Source organism: Microcaecilia unicolor, chromosome 2 (genome assembly GCF_901765095.1).
Source record: "Microcaecilia unicolor chromosome 2, aMicUni1.1, whole genome shotgun sequence".
Lineage (NCBI taxonomy): Eukaryota > Metazoa > Chordata > Amphibia > Gymnophiona > Siphonopidae > Microcaecilia > Microcaecilia unicolor.
In genome coordinates, this window is record NC_044032.1 from 343,616,565 (window position 1) to 343,638,156 (window position 21,592).

At 43.1% G+C, this 21,592-nt stretch overlaps 1 protein-coding gene across 1 annotated transcript in view; it reads right to left on the bottom strand.

The window, feature by feature from the left end:
• Window positions 1–21,592, bottom strand: part of FBXO10 (F-box protein 10) — a 195,486-nt gene that overhangs the window by 150,832 nt on the left and 23,062 nt on the right. The window contains exon 2 of the mRNA XM_030192457.1: window positions 13,964–14,818. Within this exon, the coding sequence (XP_030048317.1) occupies window positions 13,964–14,818 (855 nt within the window). The remainder of the gene's footprint in view (window positions 1–13,963; window positions 14,819–21,592) is intronic.

Here is a 21,592-nt window from a genome sequence, read left to right on the forward strand (position 1 = left end):
TTCAATGCAGCGTACAATGTACAATGAACATAAAAAGAATCAAATTAAATAAATCTACATTACCATTCAAGTCAAAAATGAAGGTATAGAAAAAAATATATAAGACCATCTAACAAGTAGTATTACTAAGGGAACAGAAACGTCATAATCATTTTTATAAATAGTGAATAATTTCTCTTTCCTACGTCAGAAGATAATTCTACACGGACACCACCTCAGATGAATAAATGGAATTAGCAATTCTATCAAAATGGACATTCTTAAAAGCAGGTAGATATAATGTCAGTCACTCCCACAACCAAGATGAAAATCCAAATAGAAATTTATAACTATCTTAATCAAGACCCCCTTAATGCTGCAGGAAAGCCAAAGAACACAATACATCGGTGGGTGAATTTGTTATTAAACTAATTTCAACCATACTCATCCCATTTTCTCCCATAAACTGATTCATGCTCAGAAAGAAATCTAACAAAATGTAGCTGGTGAGAGTGATAATCAACTGTAAACCACTTAGTTTGATTAATTTCAATTAGGTGGCATAGAAATTGTCTTAAATAAATAAATAAAAGTGAACAGTTCTGATACTGGACATGAACCGTGGGAGGGTATATCATGTGATCTATCATATACGAAAGCCACCCAAGCTTAGACTCAGAGTGAATCGCTTAAATAGCTATAGCACATGCCCTTGTGATAATGCTCTCTTTTCCTAGTGATACTGAAGCAGCACTGGCTGAACCGAGAAATACACTATAGAGCTGAAAGATTTTGCTAAAATAGACATTGTACAATTAGAGAATGACAGGGGCACAAAGTCTGTCCCCATCCTGTCCCCACATGCCCCATCCGCATAGGCTCTGTCCTAATCTGAAGAAGACTTGAACACTTATGATTTTAAATTTAAATCTTTTTATTTGTGTGGGGAAATCTTGCCTGACCAATTTACTTCAATTCTTTGAAGGAGTAAACAAACATGTGGACAAAGGGGAGCCGGTTGATATTGTGTATCTGGATTTTCAAAAGGCGTTTGACAAGGTACCTCATGAAAGGCTACAGAGGAAATTGGAGGGTCATGGGATAGGAGGAAAAGTCCTATTGTGGATTAAAAACTGGTTGAAGGATAGGAAACAGAGAGTGGGGTTAAATGGGCAGTATTCACAATGGAGAAGGGTAGTTAGAGGGGTTCCTCAGGGGTCCGTGCTAGGACCGCTGCTTTTTAATATATTTATAAATGATTTAGAGATGGGAGTAACTAGCGAGGTAATTAAATTTGCTGATGACACAAAGTTATTCAAAGTCGTTAACTCGCGAAAGGATTGTGAAAAATTACAAGAGGACCTTATGAGACTGGGAGACTGGGCAGCTAGATGGCAGATGACGTTTAATGTGAGCAACTGCAAGGTGATGCATGTGGGAAAAAAGAACCCAAATTATAGTTACATCATGCAAGGATCCACGTTAGGAGTTACGGACCAAGAAAGGGATCTGGGTGTCGTCGTCGATAATACACTGAAACCTTCTGCTCAGTGTGCTGCTGCAGCTCAGAAAGCAAATAGAATGTTGGGTATTATTAGGAAAGGTATGGAAAACAGGTGTGAGGATGTTATAATGCCATTATATCACTCCATGGTGCAACCGCACCTTGAGTACTGTGTTCAATTCTGGTCGCTGCATCTCAAGAAAGATATAGTGGAACTGGAAAAGATGCAGCAAAGGGTGACTAAAATGATAGCGGGGATGGGACGACTTCCCTATGAAGAAAGACTAAGGAGGCTAGGGCTTTTCAGCTTGGAGGAGACGGCTGAGGTATATAAAATAATGAGTGGAGTGGAACAGGTGGATGTGAAGCGTCTGTTCACACTTTCCAAAAATACTAGGACTAGGAGGCATGCGATGAAACTACAGTGTAGTAAATTTAAAACAAATCGGAGAAACTTTTTCTTCACCCAACGCGTAATTAAACTCTGGAATTCATTGCCGGAGAACGTGGTGAAGGCGATTAGCTTGGCAGAGTTTAAAAAGGGGTTAGACGGTTTCCTAAAGGACAAGTTCATAAACCGCTACTAAATGGACTTGGGAAAAATCCACAATTCCAGGAATAACATGTACAGAACGTTTGTACGTTTGGGAAGCTTGCCAGGTGCCCTTGGTCTGGATTGGCCGCTGTCGTGGATAGGATGCTGGGCTCGATGGACCCCTTGGTCTTTTCCCAGTGTTGCATTACTTATGTACTTATTGAAGTATAAAAAGAAATATTCTATGCAACTGCTGTTTATAAATCACAAATAGAAAACAATAACAATGAGCAACTATAATAGCCCCCCCCAACACCCTCTACCCTTCCAACACCAACAACAGCTGACTTCTACTACCCCGAGGAACCCTAATCCACCCTGTTAAAATGTTGAGGGGTATAAAATACAACCTGCTCTGTATCCCCTTTGTGGGGGAGAAATATGCCCTATGAAGCACTGCTATGAGTTTTTATCTGTGAATGAATAAGTCATCAACAATCTCAGGATTCTGTCTAGCTCTCCTGACTCCCACAGTACTTCCTGCAATAGAAAATGTTCTCTCAGAAGATGTGCTGATAGAAGAATGCACAGGATCCACTGTGCAAACTTTGCCAGTTGTATCCAGCACTTTTACTTGTTTTTCCAAAAAATGAAAACATTGTTGAATGCGTCACTCAAACATAACTGTCCAATTCATTAACAGCTTTCAAAGTAGAGAATGACATAGGGACAAAGTTTGTCCCCATCCCTGCTGGTTCTGTCCCTGTCCCAATGTCATTCTCTATGTACAATAAACCAGTAAATGTATTTCCACAATTCAATCTCAACTGTGCTTTTGCAGTCAAAACAACTCACTTCGTAAACAATATCAGCAACCTAGGTATAGGAACACTGGCACAATTACTTTATTTCTTTACTTATTTCCCTTATTTATGATTTCAAAAGTACAATCACATCAAATAGACGTGAGAAGTAAACTGAAAAGAAAATATGAAGAAGATACAAGAACAGGGAAAAAAAAAAAACAAATTACCTTCGTCCACTACAAAAAAAGATGGATAGACTACAATCCTGAAGTAATAAAAGGTAAATAATATTATGAATACCAGAGACAGATTCCCAAATTATCCTACAGCCAACATTAACAGAAATTAAACCTGCAGGATTACATTCAACTCTTTCATGTCTTCTCTATATACAATAAATTCTAAGAGTTGTTTGGGATCAAAAAAACAAATACGATTTATCCTCATATAAAAGAGAACAATTACAAGGACATTTCAAAAGGTAGCTCGCACCAAGTGCAAGGGCTCAAGGTTTAATGCCAAGAAGTCTTCTTTTCTTTGTAGCACATAAGTCACGAAATACACGAATTAAAGATCCCAAAAACTGCTCTTGTGCACACTTGACGAATAGATGCAATACTAGATTACGATCCATTTCTAGTGCAAATGTTGCTACCAAAGTTGTTCTCTGAGTTATTACTTCAAGTGAGGACTCCAAAGAGTTGGTCTTACACTCCTCACCTCAGGTCTCCAGATTTCCTTTTCCTGGAACAAACACATAATAGGCTCTTACAATAGGAGGCATGGTTTATTCAGAGAATTTCAAAACGTCCCTCAGATATTTCTTAACGTGTCCACCAGTGATAATATTGGAAATTTGAGGTGGGGTCTTTTACTAAGGCATGCTCACGTTTTTAGCGCACGCTAAAATTGGATGTGCAGTAAACGTTAGAGACACCAAAAGGAATGCATTGGCGTCTCTAACGTTTAGCGCGCGCTTAATTTTAGCACATGCTAAAAACGTGAGCGCGTCTTAGTAAAAAGATCCCCTTGGAAAAGTTCAAAAAATGTAAATTATTACGCCTCTGCTAATTTTCAAAATATTCTAGCTTACTTTGTACCATAACTTTCTCTTTAAACATCATAGCATGCACGTCCTCCACAGATGTTAAATTTCTCTTCTAAAGCCTTAAAGATATAAAGGAGTTGGAGAAGGTGCAGAGAAGGGCGACAAAAATGATAAAAGGGATGGGACAACTACCCTATGAGGAGAGGTTAAGACGGCTAGGACTCTTTACCCTAGAGAAAAGGCGGCTGAGGGGTGATATGATAGAGGTTTACAAAATACTGATGGGGTAGAGCGGACAGATGTGAAGCGTTTGTTTACACTTTCTAACAATAATAGAACCAGGGGACACAAGCTGAAATCAGAATGTGGTAGGTATAAAACAAATCGGAGAAAGTTTTTCTTTACTCAGCGCGTAGTTAGACTGGAACTCATTGCCGGAGAAGGTAGTGACGGCAGCTGGCCTTGCTGAGTTTAAAAGGGGTCTGGATAGATTCCTGAAGGAAAAGTCCATTGATCGTTATTACATTTTGGGGTTTTTGCCAGGTTCTTGGGGCCTGGATTGGCCGCTGTCGGAGACAGAATGCTGGGCTTGATGGACCATTGGTCTTTTCCCAGCGTGGCGGTGCTTAAGTGCTTATGTGGTAGACAGCTGATCACATTGCACAGTATGGGCAGCAATCCCTTGGCTATTCACATTTACTTTATCCACCAGTTCGTTAGTAACATTAATTAAGGAAGCACTACCAGTCTGGATGACATCCCTCAGGGACTCCAAAGTCACTGGGTCTTGAAAATCCCCGCTGACCACAAGGGAGTTGTTCCAGAAGTTCTTTGACTTCCCCTCCAGACCGTCCTACCGACGGTGTCTCCAGTGGTTTAGGTGAGGACTTAAGCTGCTAGAGATCCCTCAATGGCAAGGAAGAGCTCTCCTCCTTCTCCAGAGGTTAAACTCACCACTCCACCAATGCAGGTTCCATATTTGAGTAACGGGGGGGGGGTCCTCATGTCAGGCCTAAGGGAAATCCCTCCACGCTATGCTCTGCTGAATCCACCAGCATTGCAGTCGAAGTAGGAACCACTCCAGAGTCTGCAGCAGGGGCTTGCAACCCCTCCAAAGTAATCTGTCACAGCACCGGAGACTGACCAGGCACAGAGGGACAGACCCTGGCTTTGCCCCTTCTCTTCCCCATCGCAATCTGAGGTAAGAGATTGCTGGCAGCAGAGACACTCCAAGCAAGGCGACGAGTCTCACTGTACACGCCTCTCCCAAAACGCCATCTTGGCCACACACCCTTCTACTAGAGCAGAAAGAGCCACTGTGTGGGGAATATTATAACCTCTTACCTCTGAAGCATGAGTTATTTGTTTCTTTTTATGGTCTTCTTTCATCTTAGCCCCTGAACCTCTTTCTTTTGAGCACAATCTCTAATTTTTATTTCATATATGCCCAAATGTTTTCAAACTGCTACAAATGCACACCTTATGACAGCACCCAAATGAGAGCTAAATGTCCTTCCTTTCACATTTCTTAGCACTGTGAATTCACTCTTCCATTCCTCCACCTTCCCCATGCACTTTCCTTATTGCTGGTGTTAGGGAGGTGCAAACGTGGCAATTGCCCTGAGATTCCATGTCTCAAGGGGCCTACCCAAAGTGGAAGTACATGCTTGCCAGCTGACTTTGTATCCTCTCTCAAATGTAATGTCTAACACCGGCTCTGCTTATTAGTGAAAGGAACAGATTGCATTTACTCCAGTAAAATCACCTGAGGTACAGAAGCCTGCCAGGACACAAACAGGCATATTTTCAAAGCACTTAGACTTACAACGTTTCATATTAATCTATGAACTTCCGCCATCAATAAATTAACATTTCCTGAACAGTCACAATAGCTGAAGCCTTACGAGTTTAGCTGCCTTGTCTAGAGAAGGAAGGAAAGCTGTTTAAATAATGACCAAGAATACCGAGTGAAAGTGCCAGAAGAAATACAGGTATAACTGTGGGGTGTATAGAAGGGTTACATAATGAACAGCAAATTCACTGCTTAAATTGCTCTACCCTGTGCAGTCCATCCATCTTGTTACAAATGTTTAAGGTTGCATTGTGGTGCTGTTCATGTGCTTTTGTTGCCCATTGCTAAGAAACAAACAGTTAAAGAATTCATGTCTGGGCCGTATTTTCATCCCCTATTCCCGGTATCTGTGGAGAGTCTCTTGCCTTTGCCAAAGAATTCTGGTTTGTGAAACAGTTCAAAGGGGTTACATACATCACTGCCAACAGTAGCACAACTATTATTGTTCTTGAAAGAGGTGCCAGGAAAATGAACATTTGGGGTATGAGGTAGGTAGGGCCTTACCATGGAACAACTAAACATGGATTACAGTGCTTTGTGAAAGACTTCAGACACATATTTTACAGATTTTGCTACCTAAAAAATATAGGGCCCCTTTCACCAAACTGCAGCAAAATGGGGCCTGCACTGGTGTCAGCGTGTATTTTTCACGTGCGCTGAGGCCCCCTTTTACCGCAGTGGGTAAAAGGGAAGTCTTTCCTTCCTGCAGGAAATGGCCATGTGGCAAGTAAAGCACATTGAGGTGGTGGTAAGGGCTCCTGCGCTAATCCGGCCGTAATCAGGCAGCACGTGGCACTGCCTGATTACTGCAAGGGTACACCTTGGTGCTACAAAAATATGACGGCGCGCTAGAGGTGGGAAGTGCCACCAGGTTGTTGCAGTAGCCCGGCGATACTTTCTTTCTATTTAGTGAGCAGTAAGACCATGTTGGGCTTACTGCCGCTTAGTAAAGGGGCCCATAATTAACACAGTTCTAGAATTGGCTGCTTCCAACCAGACATTCAGAGAATGTGCAGCAGAAGCCTATTCTATAAAGGAAAGTAGGCATTTACTTTCCTTTATAGAATACTAGTATAACCAGCTATTAATTTGCCTAAAATGTAGGCGTTTGCACCAGACTGACAAGGATCTGAGCTCCTGGGCAGTAAGGATCACGGCTCCCCACATCTCTCCCTCTATCCCCCTGGATCTAACATCTCTCTCACCTCCCCCCTCTCTAGATTTGACATCCTTCTCCCCCCCCTCCCCCACGCAACATCTCTCCCTCTCATTCTTTCTCCCTCCCTCAGGTGCACCATCTCGGTCTCTCCCTTCCCCTGGGTGCACCATCTCTGCCCCCTCCTCTTCAACTGGGTCCAATATCTCAGGCTCCCTTCCTCAGGTCCAACATCTCTCTCCCTCCGGAGGCCAGCATCTCCTGTCTCTCCTCTGTCCCCATTCAGCTGTCCCCACCCCCACCACTAATGCAGTTAAGCAGACAAGATAATAAAAGTGAAAAAAGGCTGTGGAGCACTATGTTTTGCATGGCTTTGAAACAGTGGGCTTATTGTTATATTCAGGGGCGTAGCTATGTGGGGCCACGGGGCCTGGGCCCCCTTAGATTTAGCCCTGGACCCCCCTGCCGACGACCCTCTCAACCCCCCCTCCCGCCGACGACCCTCCCCCGCCACCGTGGGCTACCTTTGCTGGCGGGGGACCCCAATCCCTGCCAGCCGAGGTCCTCTTCTTCCCATAAATGTTTACAATATTAGCATTTATGAGTGTCTATTCTGCAAATACCTCCTTAACTTCTTTTATTATTTTGCATTTCATATTGCAGTACATATACAAGCAAAAAAACAAAACAAAAGCCCAGCGTAAGCATGAGTAACGTAGTCCATAAACAAAAAATAACAGCAACCATAGGGCCTACTGAATTGTTCCATAAATATAACCAGGGGCATAGCCAGACTTCGGCGGAAGGGGGGGTCCGGAGCCCGAGGTAAGGGGGCACATTTTAGCCCCCCCCCCCCCCGGTGGCGCCGCAGGCCCCGCCGCCAACTTCGACGACTCCTGCCGCCGACCCTCTTGGCCCCCCCCTGCCGCCAACCCTCCCCCGCTGTTGCTGTGGGCCACCTTTGCTGGCGGGGGACCCCAATCCCCGCCAGCTGAGGTCCTCTTCTTCCCACGAAGGCTTCATTTTGTTTCTGATGTCCTGCACGTTGTACATGCAGGACGTCAGACTCACAGAAACAGAACGAAGCCTTCGCGGGAAGAAGAGGACCTCAGCTGGCGGGGATTGGGGTCCCCCGCCAGCAAAGGTGGCCCACAGCAACAGCGGGGGAGGGTTGGCGGCAGGGGGGGGTCAAGAGGGTCGGCGGCAGGAGTCGTCGAAGTTGGCGGCGGGGCCTGCGGCGCCACCGGGGGGGGGGGGGGGGCTAAAATGTGCCCCCTTACCTCGGGCTCCGGACCCCCCCTTCCGCCGAAGTCTGGCTATGCCCCTGGTTATATTTATGGAACAATTCAGTAGGCCCTATGGTTGCTGTTATTTTTTGTTTATGGACTACGTTACTCATGCTTACGCTGGGCTTTTGTTTTGTTTTTTTGCTTGTATATGTACTGCAATATGAAATGCAAAATAATAAAAGAAGTTAAGGAGGTATTTGCAGAATAGACACTCATAAATGCTAATATTGTAAACATTTATGTACATCACATTTACATACATGTTAGCACCTAGGTTTATCCCCTTATAAATGTTACAAAACGGTGCGTTTTCCCTTCTTTCACTTGCAAACTCATGCATGTCTGTTTGGGGATGGCATGTGAAAAGATATAGTAGAGTCTCATTAGGGTGGAAGCTGAATGAGGCAAGTATGTGTGTGTGTGTGTGCGCGCGCGTGTCCTTGGCCATTGTTATAGAAACATATCCACATGAAAATAGCGGCATTTACATGTGTATATCACATAGATGTATAAATGTCTATTTCAGAAAGCCACTATTTTACATCATGTAAAGATTTCAAAGGGACATGGTTTGGGCACGGCTTGCAATTAACTAAAATCTACACATGTATTCCCCATTTTACAAACAGAATACATGTGTAGGTGGGAATATTTCCATGTCGGCATATACACCTGCTCAAAGATATGTATAGATTTTTTTTTTAAGTGCCTGTTTCAGCTAGGGCTTTACTCAAGGGATTAAGGGAGTCATTCTTTTTAATCCATGTAGTTTATTTCCAACTCCAAACTGAAACCAAGTTCAAAATGCAGCTTCACCACTTAATTGGTGGAACTTACACATGTATTTTTGTAAAATAGGGCGACTACATGTGGAAATGGCACAAATTGAATGTGGAAGTTGTGAAATCGCCACTTACATGTGTAAGTGCAACCACCTCCACGTGTGTGTACTGAAGCATGAGTTTCTATATACTTTCAACACAAAACAACAATTATATTAATTTAGCTTTTAATTTGATGTTTCACCTATGATTAACAATCACTAAGCGAATTACAAAATAAAATCATAATTTAAAAACAATAAAATCACAATTATTCATAAAATAAATTATAAATAGAAGTATAAATATAAAAACACAGCTTAATACCATCCTACGATAAAGCATGATGGTGGCAGCATTATGAGGAGAACGGTTAAAAAAAAAAAAAAAGAGCGAGAAGCTGTAAAGGTCAAAAATTCAAATCAGGCATGGATGCTATTCAAAAATACTGTCTTGGAAGCCCAGACCAGATATATTCCATGTATTAAAAAAGGAGGAAGGAAGGTCAAATGACAGCTAGCATGGTTAAAAAGTGAAATGAAGGAAGAAGGTATTAGAGCTAAACACAAATCCTTCGGAAAATGGAAAAAGGATCCAAGTGAAAATAGGAAACAGCATAAGGAATGGCAAGTCAAATACAAAGCACTGATAAGGAAAGCAAAGAGACTTTGAAAAACAAAATTGCACTGGAGGCAAAAACACACAGTAAAATCTTTTTTAGGTGTATTAGAAGCAACAAGCTGGTAAAAGAATCAGTTGGTCCACTAGATGACCGAATGCAGTGGTGTGCTGGAGCAGGCTCTCACAGGCTCCCAAGAGCTGGTTGTTTAAGTTTTTAAGAATTTTGGGAGCCGGTTGTTAAAGTAGGGCCCTCCATAGCTACTTTAACAACTGGCTCCCAAAATGTGGGCTTGGGCCCCCTGCTGAATTCTCTTTTACTTTGCTGGTGGGGATGCTGAGCCCTGCCAGCCAAGTAAATAGACTGCTGCTGCTCCCCGCTACTTGTTTCCAGCTCTGAGCAGCAGGCTGGGACTTCTCCAGCATGTGCTGCTCAGAGCAAGACGTTGGGAGTGGTGACAGTCCATTTATTGGCTGCCAGCAAAGGTATGCCTAGTGTGCCCGCACGAAGGGAGGGAGGAGAGAGAGGCAAGTGTTCCTCCCCCCCACCCCGGCCACCCCTAGCCCTTCCAACTGCAGAGCTGGCTACATCCGGAAAAAGAGCCTGTTGTTAAAAATTTACCAGCACACCCCTGACCGAATGGTAAAAGGGGCACTCAGGGAAGACAAGGCCATTGCGGAGAGAATAAATTAATTCTTTGCTTCAGTCTTCACTGAGGAAGATGTGGGGGAGATACCGGTGCCAGAAATGGTATTCAATGCTGATGAGTCAGAGAAACTGAAACAAATCTCTGTAAACCTGGAGGATGTAACAGGCCAATCTGACAAATTGAAGAGTAGCAAATCGTCTAATCTCAGATTACTGATAGAACTGAAAAATGAACTTGCAGCGCTATTGTTAGTAATATGTAATTTATTTTTTAAATCAAGCATGGTACCGAAAGACTGCAGGGTTGCCAATGTAGCACCAATTTTTAAAAAGGGTTCCAGAGATGATCTGGGACATTATAGACCAGTGAGCCTGACGTCGGTGCCAAGCAAAATGGTAAAGACTATTATAAAGAACAAAATTACAGAGCATATACATAAGCATGGATTAATAAGACAAAGCCAACATGGATTTAGTCAAGGGAAATCTTCCCTTACCAATCTACTGCATTTCTTTGAAGGGATGAACAAACATGCGGATAAAGGTGAGCTGATCGGTATTGTGTGTCTGGATTTTCAAAAGGCATTTGACAAGATCGGTACTGTGTGTCTGGATTTTCAAAAGGCATTTGACAAAGTACCTCATGAAAGACTCCTGAGTAAGTGGGAAAGTCATGGGATAGGAGGTAAAATCCTATTGTGGATTAAAAACTGGTTAAAAGATAGAAAACAGAGAATAGGGTTAAATGGTCAGTGTTCTCAATGGAGAAGGGTAGATAGTGGGGTTCCCAGGGGTCTGTAATGGGACCACTGCTTTTTAACATATTTCTAAATGATCTAGAGATGGGGATAACTAGTGAGGTATTTAATTTGCTGACGACACAAAGTTATTCAAAGTTGTTAAATCACATGAGGATTGTGAAAAATTACAAGAGGAGCTTATGAGACTGGGCATTCAAATTGCAGATGACATTTAATGTGAGCAAATGCAAAGTGATGCATGTAGTAAAGAGGAATCCAAACTATAGCTATGTGATGCAAGGTTCCACATTAGGAGTCACCGCCCAGGAAAAGGATCTAGGTGTCATCATTGATAGTACATTGAAACCCTCTGCTCAGTGTGCAGTGGTATTTAAAAAAAGCAAACAGAAAGTTAGAAATTATTAGGAAAGGAATGGAAAACAAAATAAGGATGTTATAATGCCTTTGTATCCCTCCATGGTGCAACCGCACCTTGAACATTGTGTGTAATTCTGGCCACCTCATCTCAAAAAAGGTATAGCAGAATCAGAAAAGGTACAAAGAAGGGCAACGAAAATGATAAAGTGTTTGGGACGACTTCCCTATGAGGAAAGGCTAAAGCGGCAAGGACTCTTCAGCTTGGAGAAGAGACGGCTGAGGCTGAGGGGAGATATGAGCGAGGTCTACAAAATACGGAGTGGCATGCAATGGGTAAATGTGAATTGTTTGTTTACTCTTTCCAAAAATAATAGGACTACGGGGCATGCAATGAAGCTACTAAGTAGTAAACTGAAAACAAACTAGAGAAAATACGTCTTCACTCAACCTGTAATCAAACATATAAACGGCAAGTGACCGACTCACCTGCAAATGCGCAGTAGAGTCGGAACGCTGAGAGTGTAGAAGTCCAAGCCCCGCCTCCACCAGCAGTACAGCCCAATAGGGAGGAGGGCTTGGACATGGGCGTAGAAATCGGAAGAGGAGGGAGCAGGAAGGGAAGGAGGGGGCGGAACTGAGGGAAACAGACGCTGGGGGGAGGGCAGGGGAGAGAGCAGGGTTGGTGGACGGGGGGGGAGGCCATAGGAAAACAAAAAACTAGCCAGTTGTTACGGGCTTAACGGCTAGTTAAAATATAAAATATGGGAAGACAAAGACTGCAGACTTTCTTTATAGGGATTTAGCTACCTTGCTAAAAAGATGGACACAAAATGCACCACTTACCCTAAAAACTCATGACTATCATTGCTGCTAAAAGGGCTTCCACTAATTACTGAGTCAAGGATGTGAAAATGTATGCAACTGAGAAATTTTTGGCTTATTTTTAATTACATTTTGAAGGAGAAATTATGTCTTACCCGATAATTTTGTTTTGCCATTAGCTCCCCCAGCTATCCACAAAGTCAGTCACTCTCTCTTCACAGCAACCAGCTGCACAAATGCCTTTTTTTTTTTTAGGGGGGGGGGGGGGGGGCGGTAGGGGGATGGCATGTACAGGAGGAGAGACAAGGCGCAGGGGGTCAGAGACGTAGGGGAGAAGGGCTGGGACCTAGAGACCCTCTAGGTATGAACCCCAAGAAAAGATCCCAAGCTCAACTGGCAGCCAGTTCACCAACTGGACCAGGAGCACCTCTGCAACAAACCAGAGCTGTGAAGCACACCTTCGATCACCTGCTGGACATAGAAAATACTGAATAGTGGGAGCTGGACATAGATCTTATAAACCACTTAGTTGTTTGTATAGGCTTAATTTGCAGTATAACAAGTGTTTGGAAATAGAGCACATCGTAACTCTGATTTATCTATCTCCACCTGCGGGTTGATGGACATAACACCTGCTTCTCTGGAATTGTCTAGGGACAAGGAATATTTTTATATCCTGATTCTCTCACCGATACTTCTTGTGATCTTGGACATGTCTTCAGCCTCCATAGTCTCAAATGCAACCACAGACCGTAAGCTCTCTGTCACAGGCAATACACCATCTGTACCTGAATGTAATTTGAATTCAGGTTTGGTGAATAATTAAATCTAAAACCCACATTTCTGGCATTCAGAATGAATGTAAGCTTATAACAAAAAAAAAAAAGAAAATTATTTTGTACCCACTTACAGTTAAACATACAAAGAGGGTTACTTCACAAGCCCTATTCATCATTTTCTTATGAAAATACTAACACTAACATGCATATATCGCATAAACGAGTAAAAACCAATTTCAGAAAACCATTGTTTACATATGGAAATCTATAGTATGTAGAGATTTCAAGGGGAGTACTTTAGGGTGTGGCTTGGACTGGACTAAAATCTACATGTGTATTTCCCATTTCATAAAGGGAATACACATATATTAGGGAAAAGTTCCATGTACATTTTTACACCTGCTCAAAGGCACGTATAGATTTTTTTAAAAGTGCTTGTTTTAGGCAGAGTTTTACATGAGGGATTAAGGAAGTCAAACCCATGCAGTTTTTGTCCAGCTCCAAAATGAAGCCATGCTAAAATTGTAGCCTCACTTATTAACTGATGGCATTTACACGTGTAGAACTGTAAAATGGGGCAATTACACAAGGAAATGTTGGGATTTACATGTGGAAGCTGTGAAAATCACCATTTCCACCCATAAGTGCGAACACCTCCATGCAGAATCTCCCAGGTCCATGTATTTGTAAAATGGCTGCTCCTGTTGCATGCGCCAACAAAGACATGCACACTCCTGCGTGTATTTTAGAAACGGCTCTGTGCTGGCAGATCCTTTTCAAAACCACCACCGGAACTAGGTATGTTCTGATCTGGATGCCTCAATTCCAATCTCTACATTCTAAGTAATATCAGGCTTCACTGCACAGAGAGATAGCAACACCTTGGCCAAGACATTTTCTCCCGAGTCAGTATGCTATCCACTAGACATTTCCTCAGTACTTGTTGCATTCCCCACAAGTTATTTTATTTTTAACCTTTTACGCTACCTTGCTATTTTGTATGCATCGGACACCATAGGTCAGATCCCTGAAGATGCTCCCTTCCATCCTGGCATGACCCTGAGTGCAGACAAAGACTCCACCCTTACCATCCCTGAAAAGGCACTTATGAATGAGGCATCCAAGCACGGTGCTGGCAAAATAATGGGATTCTTTATCCCTCTGAAGCTCCTGCTGCAAAGTTTTCAGCTCCAGGTCATTCTGGAGGGCAAGTAATCCATTGGTTTGGGGCCTGCACTGGATCGATTTTGCCAGTATATGACTCAAACCATGAGACTGGTAGGACAACTTGTACACAGAGTGGCTGTCATCCTCATTCTCACTGCATGCGCTCAGTTCACTATCACTGTACTCTGTATCAACAGTCAAGGCCTCCCCATCTTTAGCCGTGCAGAGTTTCCCATTGACTTCATTCTCCTTTTCACAGGTACTCTCAAAGGGCTGCTGAGATTTTGAAGTAAGAGGTATGTTGCTTGGGTCTCCATGGACCACAATCTCACACGTCCTCACATGTCCTGTTGGGGTGCTATCCAAGATGTCTGCATCGGACATGTAAACAGCTGGCTCTGGAGCAGTTAAGAGAACAGATCTAGACTTGGCTAATGCTGTCAGATGTTTGCAGGCCCAGTTCTTCTCGGGAGTAGGAGGACCTTCCACAGTCACTGAAGCATTTTCACTCCCAATGAATTCACAGTTCTCCAAGAGACAGAGAGCCACACTATGAAAATTAATGCTGGATTGATTAAATATGCAAAACTTAACCTGGCAAGTCCCTGGTGCGTGAATCTGTAATTGTCCATTCTCAAAGTTACAGTTGTCAAACTGGACATGACCTGACGATGTCTGAAAAAGAAATGGTAAAAAAAAGTTATTTTTAAAATAAGTCGTTCACCCCTCAAAAACACAGCCTTTTTTATTCTTTCCAACCAACCTAAATGAATACTGGAAAGCAATTATACATAAGAGGTTTAAAATCTCTCTTCATCTGTCTGGAGTAAAATATATTTCCAAAAGGTATTTCCAATATCTTAATGCACTAGGATCAAATTTGGCATAGAAGGAACCGTGAAAAGATATATTCAGTTTGATAATGGGCCAGATTGGACTGGGGGTTCCAGAGAAATAAAGTCCCAAACAAATAGCTCAATGCATTTTGATGGGAGAGGGAGTTCCAACAGTAGCAGTATAGAAATTCTGATATACTGAAACACAGCAATAAGGGGCCCTTTTACAAAGGCGTGCTGAAAAATGGCCTGCGGTAGTAGAGATCCATGTTTTGGGAGCGCGCAGAATCATTTTTTCAGCCCACCTGTAAAAAATGCCTTTTTAAATTTTTTTCGGAAAATGGACGTGCGGCAAAATGAAAATTGCCTCACGTCCATTTTAGGTCTGAGACCTTACCGCCAGCCATTGACCTAGCAGTAAATTCTCACATGGTAACCAGGCAGTAATGACCTATGTGTGCCAAATGCCATTTGGCGCACGTCCAATACGCGCATCTGAAAATAAAAATTATTTTTGGGACGCACAGAAAAACTGAATTTACCGCAAGAGTCATGCGGTAGCCAGGCGGTAACTCCATTTTGGCACGCATTGGGCACGTGTAGGTGCTTATGTGGCTTAGTAAAAGGGCCCCTTAAGGAACTGCTCTTTCAAACATACACACACAGATGCACACACAAACTGATACACAAATACACTGGCAATAACACACATGCCTCCACAGAAACACACGTGAACAGAAATAAAAACACAGAAACATTCAGGCGGTTAGAAATGAATCCATGAGATATGTATTCCATGCTTTTTCCACTCTAACGACTGTCACACCCCTATACCTGCCATCACTGCCAAAAGACTGCCCTCACTAACTCATCCCTTCACAGCAGCAGGAGCAAAGACCTTCACTTCCATCGCTGTGCCGAGAGCCTGTTTCTTGCAAGAAACAATAGAAATCAAACAAAATAAAACATAGAAAAGAAAATAAGATAATAAGTTATGTCCAATAAAAAAGGTATCATCTTATTTTCTTTTCCATGTTTTATTTTGTTTGATTTCTATTGATAACCTTAAGAGTGGACTAACACGGCTACCACACTCCTCTACTTATTGCAAGAAACAGAAAGTGCCTCGTCTCGCAGAGGGAGGCACAGCAGCAGAAGTGAAGGCATTTACTCCCATCACTGGACCAGATTCAGTCAATGGCATCCAAATTGGATGCCAGAAAAAAAAATCAGCACTCAGCGCTTTCTATAAAGGGCAGTCCAGGTAGAGTGCTCTTTATAAAACAGCATGCAGCGCCGATTTCTGCGCCCAAATTTGGGCACCAGCACTTATGCCTGCTGAAATCAGGTGTACACCCTGGTGCCCAATTTGGGCGTGCATCCGTGATATTTCATAACACTTAGCGCAAATTCTCAGAACGCCCCTGACCTGTCCATGTCTCTTCCAGGGGAGTAGCCAGACCTCGAGGTGGGAGAGGACCAGAGCCCAAGGTGGAGGGACACATTTTGGTCGCCACCCTGCTGCTGCCTCCCCCTCCACTGCCACCTCACAACCCCCCCCCCCCCCGCCACTATACATCTTGGTTGGCAGGGCCCCCAACTCCCGCTGCCGCAAATACCTTGGCTGGTGGGGGTCCCCAATCCCTACCAGTTGAAAAATTCATCCAGTGCTAGTCTCTGGCGCCGCCGCACTGCCTGCCCTGCTCTCTCATCCCCTCACGTCTGGCACGCTCCTTTTAGTGAAACTGAAATTTCACTAAAAGGAGCGTGCCTGACGTGAGAGGAAGAGAGATCAGGGCAGGCAATGTGGTGGCGCCACCACAGACCACCGCTCATCCTCCCTGTCTCATCAGCTCTGTAATCTTGGGGTCACCTTTGACTCCTCTCTCTATTTCTCTGCACATATCCAACACATTGCTAAAACCTGTTGTTTCTTTTTCTACATCACCACCAAAATTTGACCCTTCCTTTCTGAGTACACTACCAAAATCCTTATCCGCACTTTTATCACATCTCGCTTAGACTACTGCAACTTGCTTCTCACAGGTCTCCCACTAAGCCATCTCTCTCCCCTTCAATCTGTTCAAACCTCTGCTGCACGACTTATATTCCGCCAGTGTTGCTATGCTGATATTAGCCCTCTCTTCAAGTCACTTCACTGGCTCCCTATCCATTTCCGCATACAGTTCAAACTCTTCTTATTGACTTATGTCCTATAACTTTAGCTATAAGCTATAAACTTTTACTTCAGGTATACTGCACTATTTCCCCTCCCCTATCTCTCTTTTCTTATCAGCCACATGAAGGAATTTCTGGCTGGTCACATGCTCTGATCGTGAAAATGTTGCTTAAGGCAACTCAGATACCTGGTATATCCTGTTACAAAAGTTATTTACTGAGAAAAGATATGGCAAGGACCAATTGCAAGCTTCCAGCACATATGAAAGTCCCAATTACAAGTCTCCAGCTCATATGGGAAAATTAGGTTCTTACCTTGGTAATTTTCTTTCCTTTAGTCACAGCAGATGAATCCATTACGAGTGGGTTGTGTCCATCAACCAGCAGGGGGAGATAGAGAGCACTGAAAAACCATAGTGCCTCATGGCCAGCTAGCTCCATCTGCCTCTTCAGTATTCGAAGATTTCCAAAGCAGTGTTACACCGCAAAGCATAATAACATGAACTTTCCTCACAGCGGATGAACGCCCCAAAACTGGAGCTATAATTCAAAGGAGGGAATGAACTCATCCTCCTGGAGGGAATGAACTCATCCTCCTGGAGGGAATGAACTCATCCTCCTGTAAGTGAACAGAAATTCTGAAGATTGTTTTCCAACTTCTCCCAATGAGGGAACATAACTACAGGAAAAACTGAGCATAAAAGTAACATGAATCACATAATGAACCACTGAGGGAGGGCTCATGGATTCATCTGCTATGACTAAAGGAAAGAAAATTACCAAGGTAAGAACCTAATTTTCCCTTCCTTGTCATCAAGCAGATGAATCCATTACGAGTGGGATGTATCAAAGCAATCCCTAGATAGGGTGGGAACAAGCCACACCACGCGCCAGCACTTGTGCTCCAAAATGCGCGTCTCTCCTGGCAGCCACAACCAGCCTGTAATGTCAGGCAAAAGAGAGCTTCGAAGCCCAAGTAGCTGCACTACATATCTCTTGAAGAGAGAGTGCTCCAGTTTCCGCTCAAGACGAGGAAATCGCTCTTGTGGAATGTGCCTTAAAGGCTTCAGGCGGAGGCTGGCCAGATAGCAGATATGCTGAAAAGATAGCTCACGAGGCGCCCCTCCAGGCTCAAACCCCTCCGCCTCAGTGGGGGTCGCGCCATGTTCCAAAATGGCACCTGCTGCCAGCTCCATGGAGCAGGAAGGAACATCGCTCGCCATGCTCGGGCCGGCTCTACCATTTGAAAAGAACGCCTTACAGAGCCCCGCTGCAGATTTGCACTTGCCACAAACGGAACAGCGCTTAACTTTCTCAGCAGCCATCGCCAAAAGCGGCGGAAATTCAAAATGGCGGATTCGTACCAAAATCGTCCCGAACGCGGGCCCTCCCCGGAGGAGCTACAAAATGCTCTTACCTCACCAGAACGAGTCTCCGAGCTCCGGTCACGCTGCACAATCAGAAGAAAACCTCTTTTCTGGGATCGCAGCGCCAAAGAGCAACGCAACTCTTTTTTTTTTTTTTTAACACTGTGAGGAAAGTTTGAGGCAACAGCGAAAGAGGCAAATTTCCAACTCCGGAGGATTAGTAGCGTGGGAACGGCAGGGGAAGGGTGAACCTATGTGCCTGCATCCACAGCGTGGGCAAAGACAGGGACAGGGCTTGCCTATTTGTCTACTTCCACATCGGGGGCCGGGTAAGGCAGGGAAAGGGCTAACCTATTTGCCTTTAAAGTGGGCACCATCAGCCACAACACCCCTGCTACAACTGGCAAAAGCACAGGAGCCACCCCAGGCAGATTTTCTGAAGGAGCTTGAACAAGCTGCAACCACCCTGCTGGGGAGATAGAGAATACTGAAGAGGCAGATGGAGCTAGCTGGCCATGAGGCACTATGGTTTTTCAGTGCTCTCTATCTCCCCCTGCTGGTTGATGGACACAACCCACTCGTAATGGATTCATCTGCTTGATGACAAGGAAGCAGCACCTATGATTGGTCCAGGGTAGAGGAGAGGTGGGTGTTCACCACAGCCCATAAAACCACGCTGCAAAGAAACTCTGAAAAACTAGGCTTGGAGAGTTTCAGATCCGTCCAATGGCCTATAGTTTTTCCCGAAGGGGTTTGCATTCCCCCCCTTCGTAGAAGCTAATTCTCTATAAATATGAATCTTTCTTTCATTTATTCTTTCTTTCTCTGCTTTCTCTCTGTTCTGTGACCTTTGTATGAGGAACAAACTCCTCTTCCTTCTTTTTCTCTTCTTTATATAATTAGTCTAATTACTTATAATTACCAGAGGTACTGATATTAGCTTTTGTAAGTTTTGTTATAACTTTACAACTGATGTCAGATGCTGTGATGGTGGGGTGAGTAATTAAAGACTTTTAATTCTCTCTAATTCCTGTACAATTTTTTCTATAATATTTTATAACATTTCATAAGTTGTTTTAGTGAATAGCAAACCAAAATGCGCAGCCTAGTACACTTACAAGCGCATTTACTCTGCAGCTCCTCAGTACCTCTCCACTCTTATCTCTCCCTACACTCTTCCCTTAGCTCCACTCTTATCTCTCTTATCTGTATCCTTCTCCTCCACTGCCAACTCCAGACTCTGCTCCTTTTATCTTGCTTCACTATATGCCTGGAATAGACTTCCTGAGTCAGTACCTCAAACTCCAGCTCTGGCCGTCTTCAAATCTAAGATAAAAGCCCACCGTTTTGAGGCTGTTTTTTTAAAACTCCTAACCCCTATTCACTTGTTCAGGACCCATGTCTGTTCTGTCATTCCCACCTTAATAATTCCTGTTTGTCCCTTGGTGGGCTTACCGCCGCTTAATAGAAGGACCCCTTAATAAGCAGAACTGTTATGGTATTTCTTTTGACTTAGGGAAGCCGTGAAAAAAGTACTATTTCAGTAATTGATCCCATTCTAATTCAACATTGCATGTCACTAATAAATAACTGGATGTTTTCCCATAAGTTAAAATTGAATACCGACAAGACAAAATTTATATGTTTAGATACGTACCCCGAGAATATTCCAAAATCAATTACCGTTAACCAAGTTACCTTTGAATTATCAAAATACTAGGGGTGTTTACTGATAGTGCTCTAACCATGGAAAAACGGGTTTCTTCATTAGAGTTTTGAACAGGATACTGGGCGATATGCGCACAGCTATTCTGAACAAGATCAATTTAAAATCCTAGTTAAGAGAGACTGAACCAGGATTCTAAATCTCTCAATTGGATTATTGTAATCTAGTGTATTTAGGATGTACTTTAAGACTAGTAAGGAGACTGCAGACGATCCAGAATACAGCAGTCCGACTAATTATTGGATTGTCTATATCTGACAGTATCACTCCTAGCTATTTAACACTGCATTGGCTGCCTACTGAAGCCAGAATACATTTCAAGCTAGCATGTTCTCTTTTTAAACTTCTGCATGGCACCAGATTATTTATATCCACATTTTATATTTACTTTTGCTTTTAGGGAAAAGACATACTGGAACAGTAGGTTACTCTTTTCCATCATCAAAAGGGAAAAAGAGGTTACATTTGTTTGAATTAGGTTTGGCCTTTCAAGCGGCAAGACTATGGATTACGATTGCACCTATTTTTCAGTCTTCTCAGTCTTATGCTGACTTTCAGAAAATATGAAACGTCTCTTGTTTCAGAAATGTATTCTATCCTAAATGTTGAATTTATCATTAACTGTTTTTCATTACACTTAAACATGTGTCATTAACCGTTCCTCTTCCCAGTTAAATGAAACTGGCTTCTTATAAATTGTAACCCGCTTAGAACTGCAAGGTAACAGCAGGATAGAAAATTGATTTACCATTTACCATTACTGACACACTAATGGTGCCTTGAAACGAGAAAATTTGGGAACTACCGTCTGATACTGTTTCATGCTAGTCCTATTATTAGGTTTTAATTTGTTGTTTCCAAGTTTACAAATTCAATCAATGAGCATTGATTGAATTTATGTGTACATTTGGTCATTTTACTATTGTTATGCTGTTAATAAATTGTAAGCTTTATGTTAAGCTGTTCCTGCTGTATACTGCCTTGGGTTAATCTATTCATACAGGTGGTTAATAAATCCCAATAAATTATCATCATTAACTGGCTCATAACCCAATTTAGTTGTATGCATATCTCAGATTTTGCCCAAATTTGAGTGTTCTTTAAAGAATTTGGGGGACTATGTCCATGATTGAATACTGAGGCAGGTAGGTGCTGTAGCTGGAAGTTGATGCTGGAATTGGAGCTCAGTGAAGGTGGGGCTGGAGGATGAGGGCTGCAGGTTGATACTGGAGCTGGGGGCCAATACTGGGATTGGGGCCTGAGAAAAGGTATGTGCTATAGAGCGTAGAGTGACTCAGGGCTGCTGAGAAGCAATAGAGAACCGCATGGCAAGCTAGGCCTT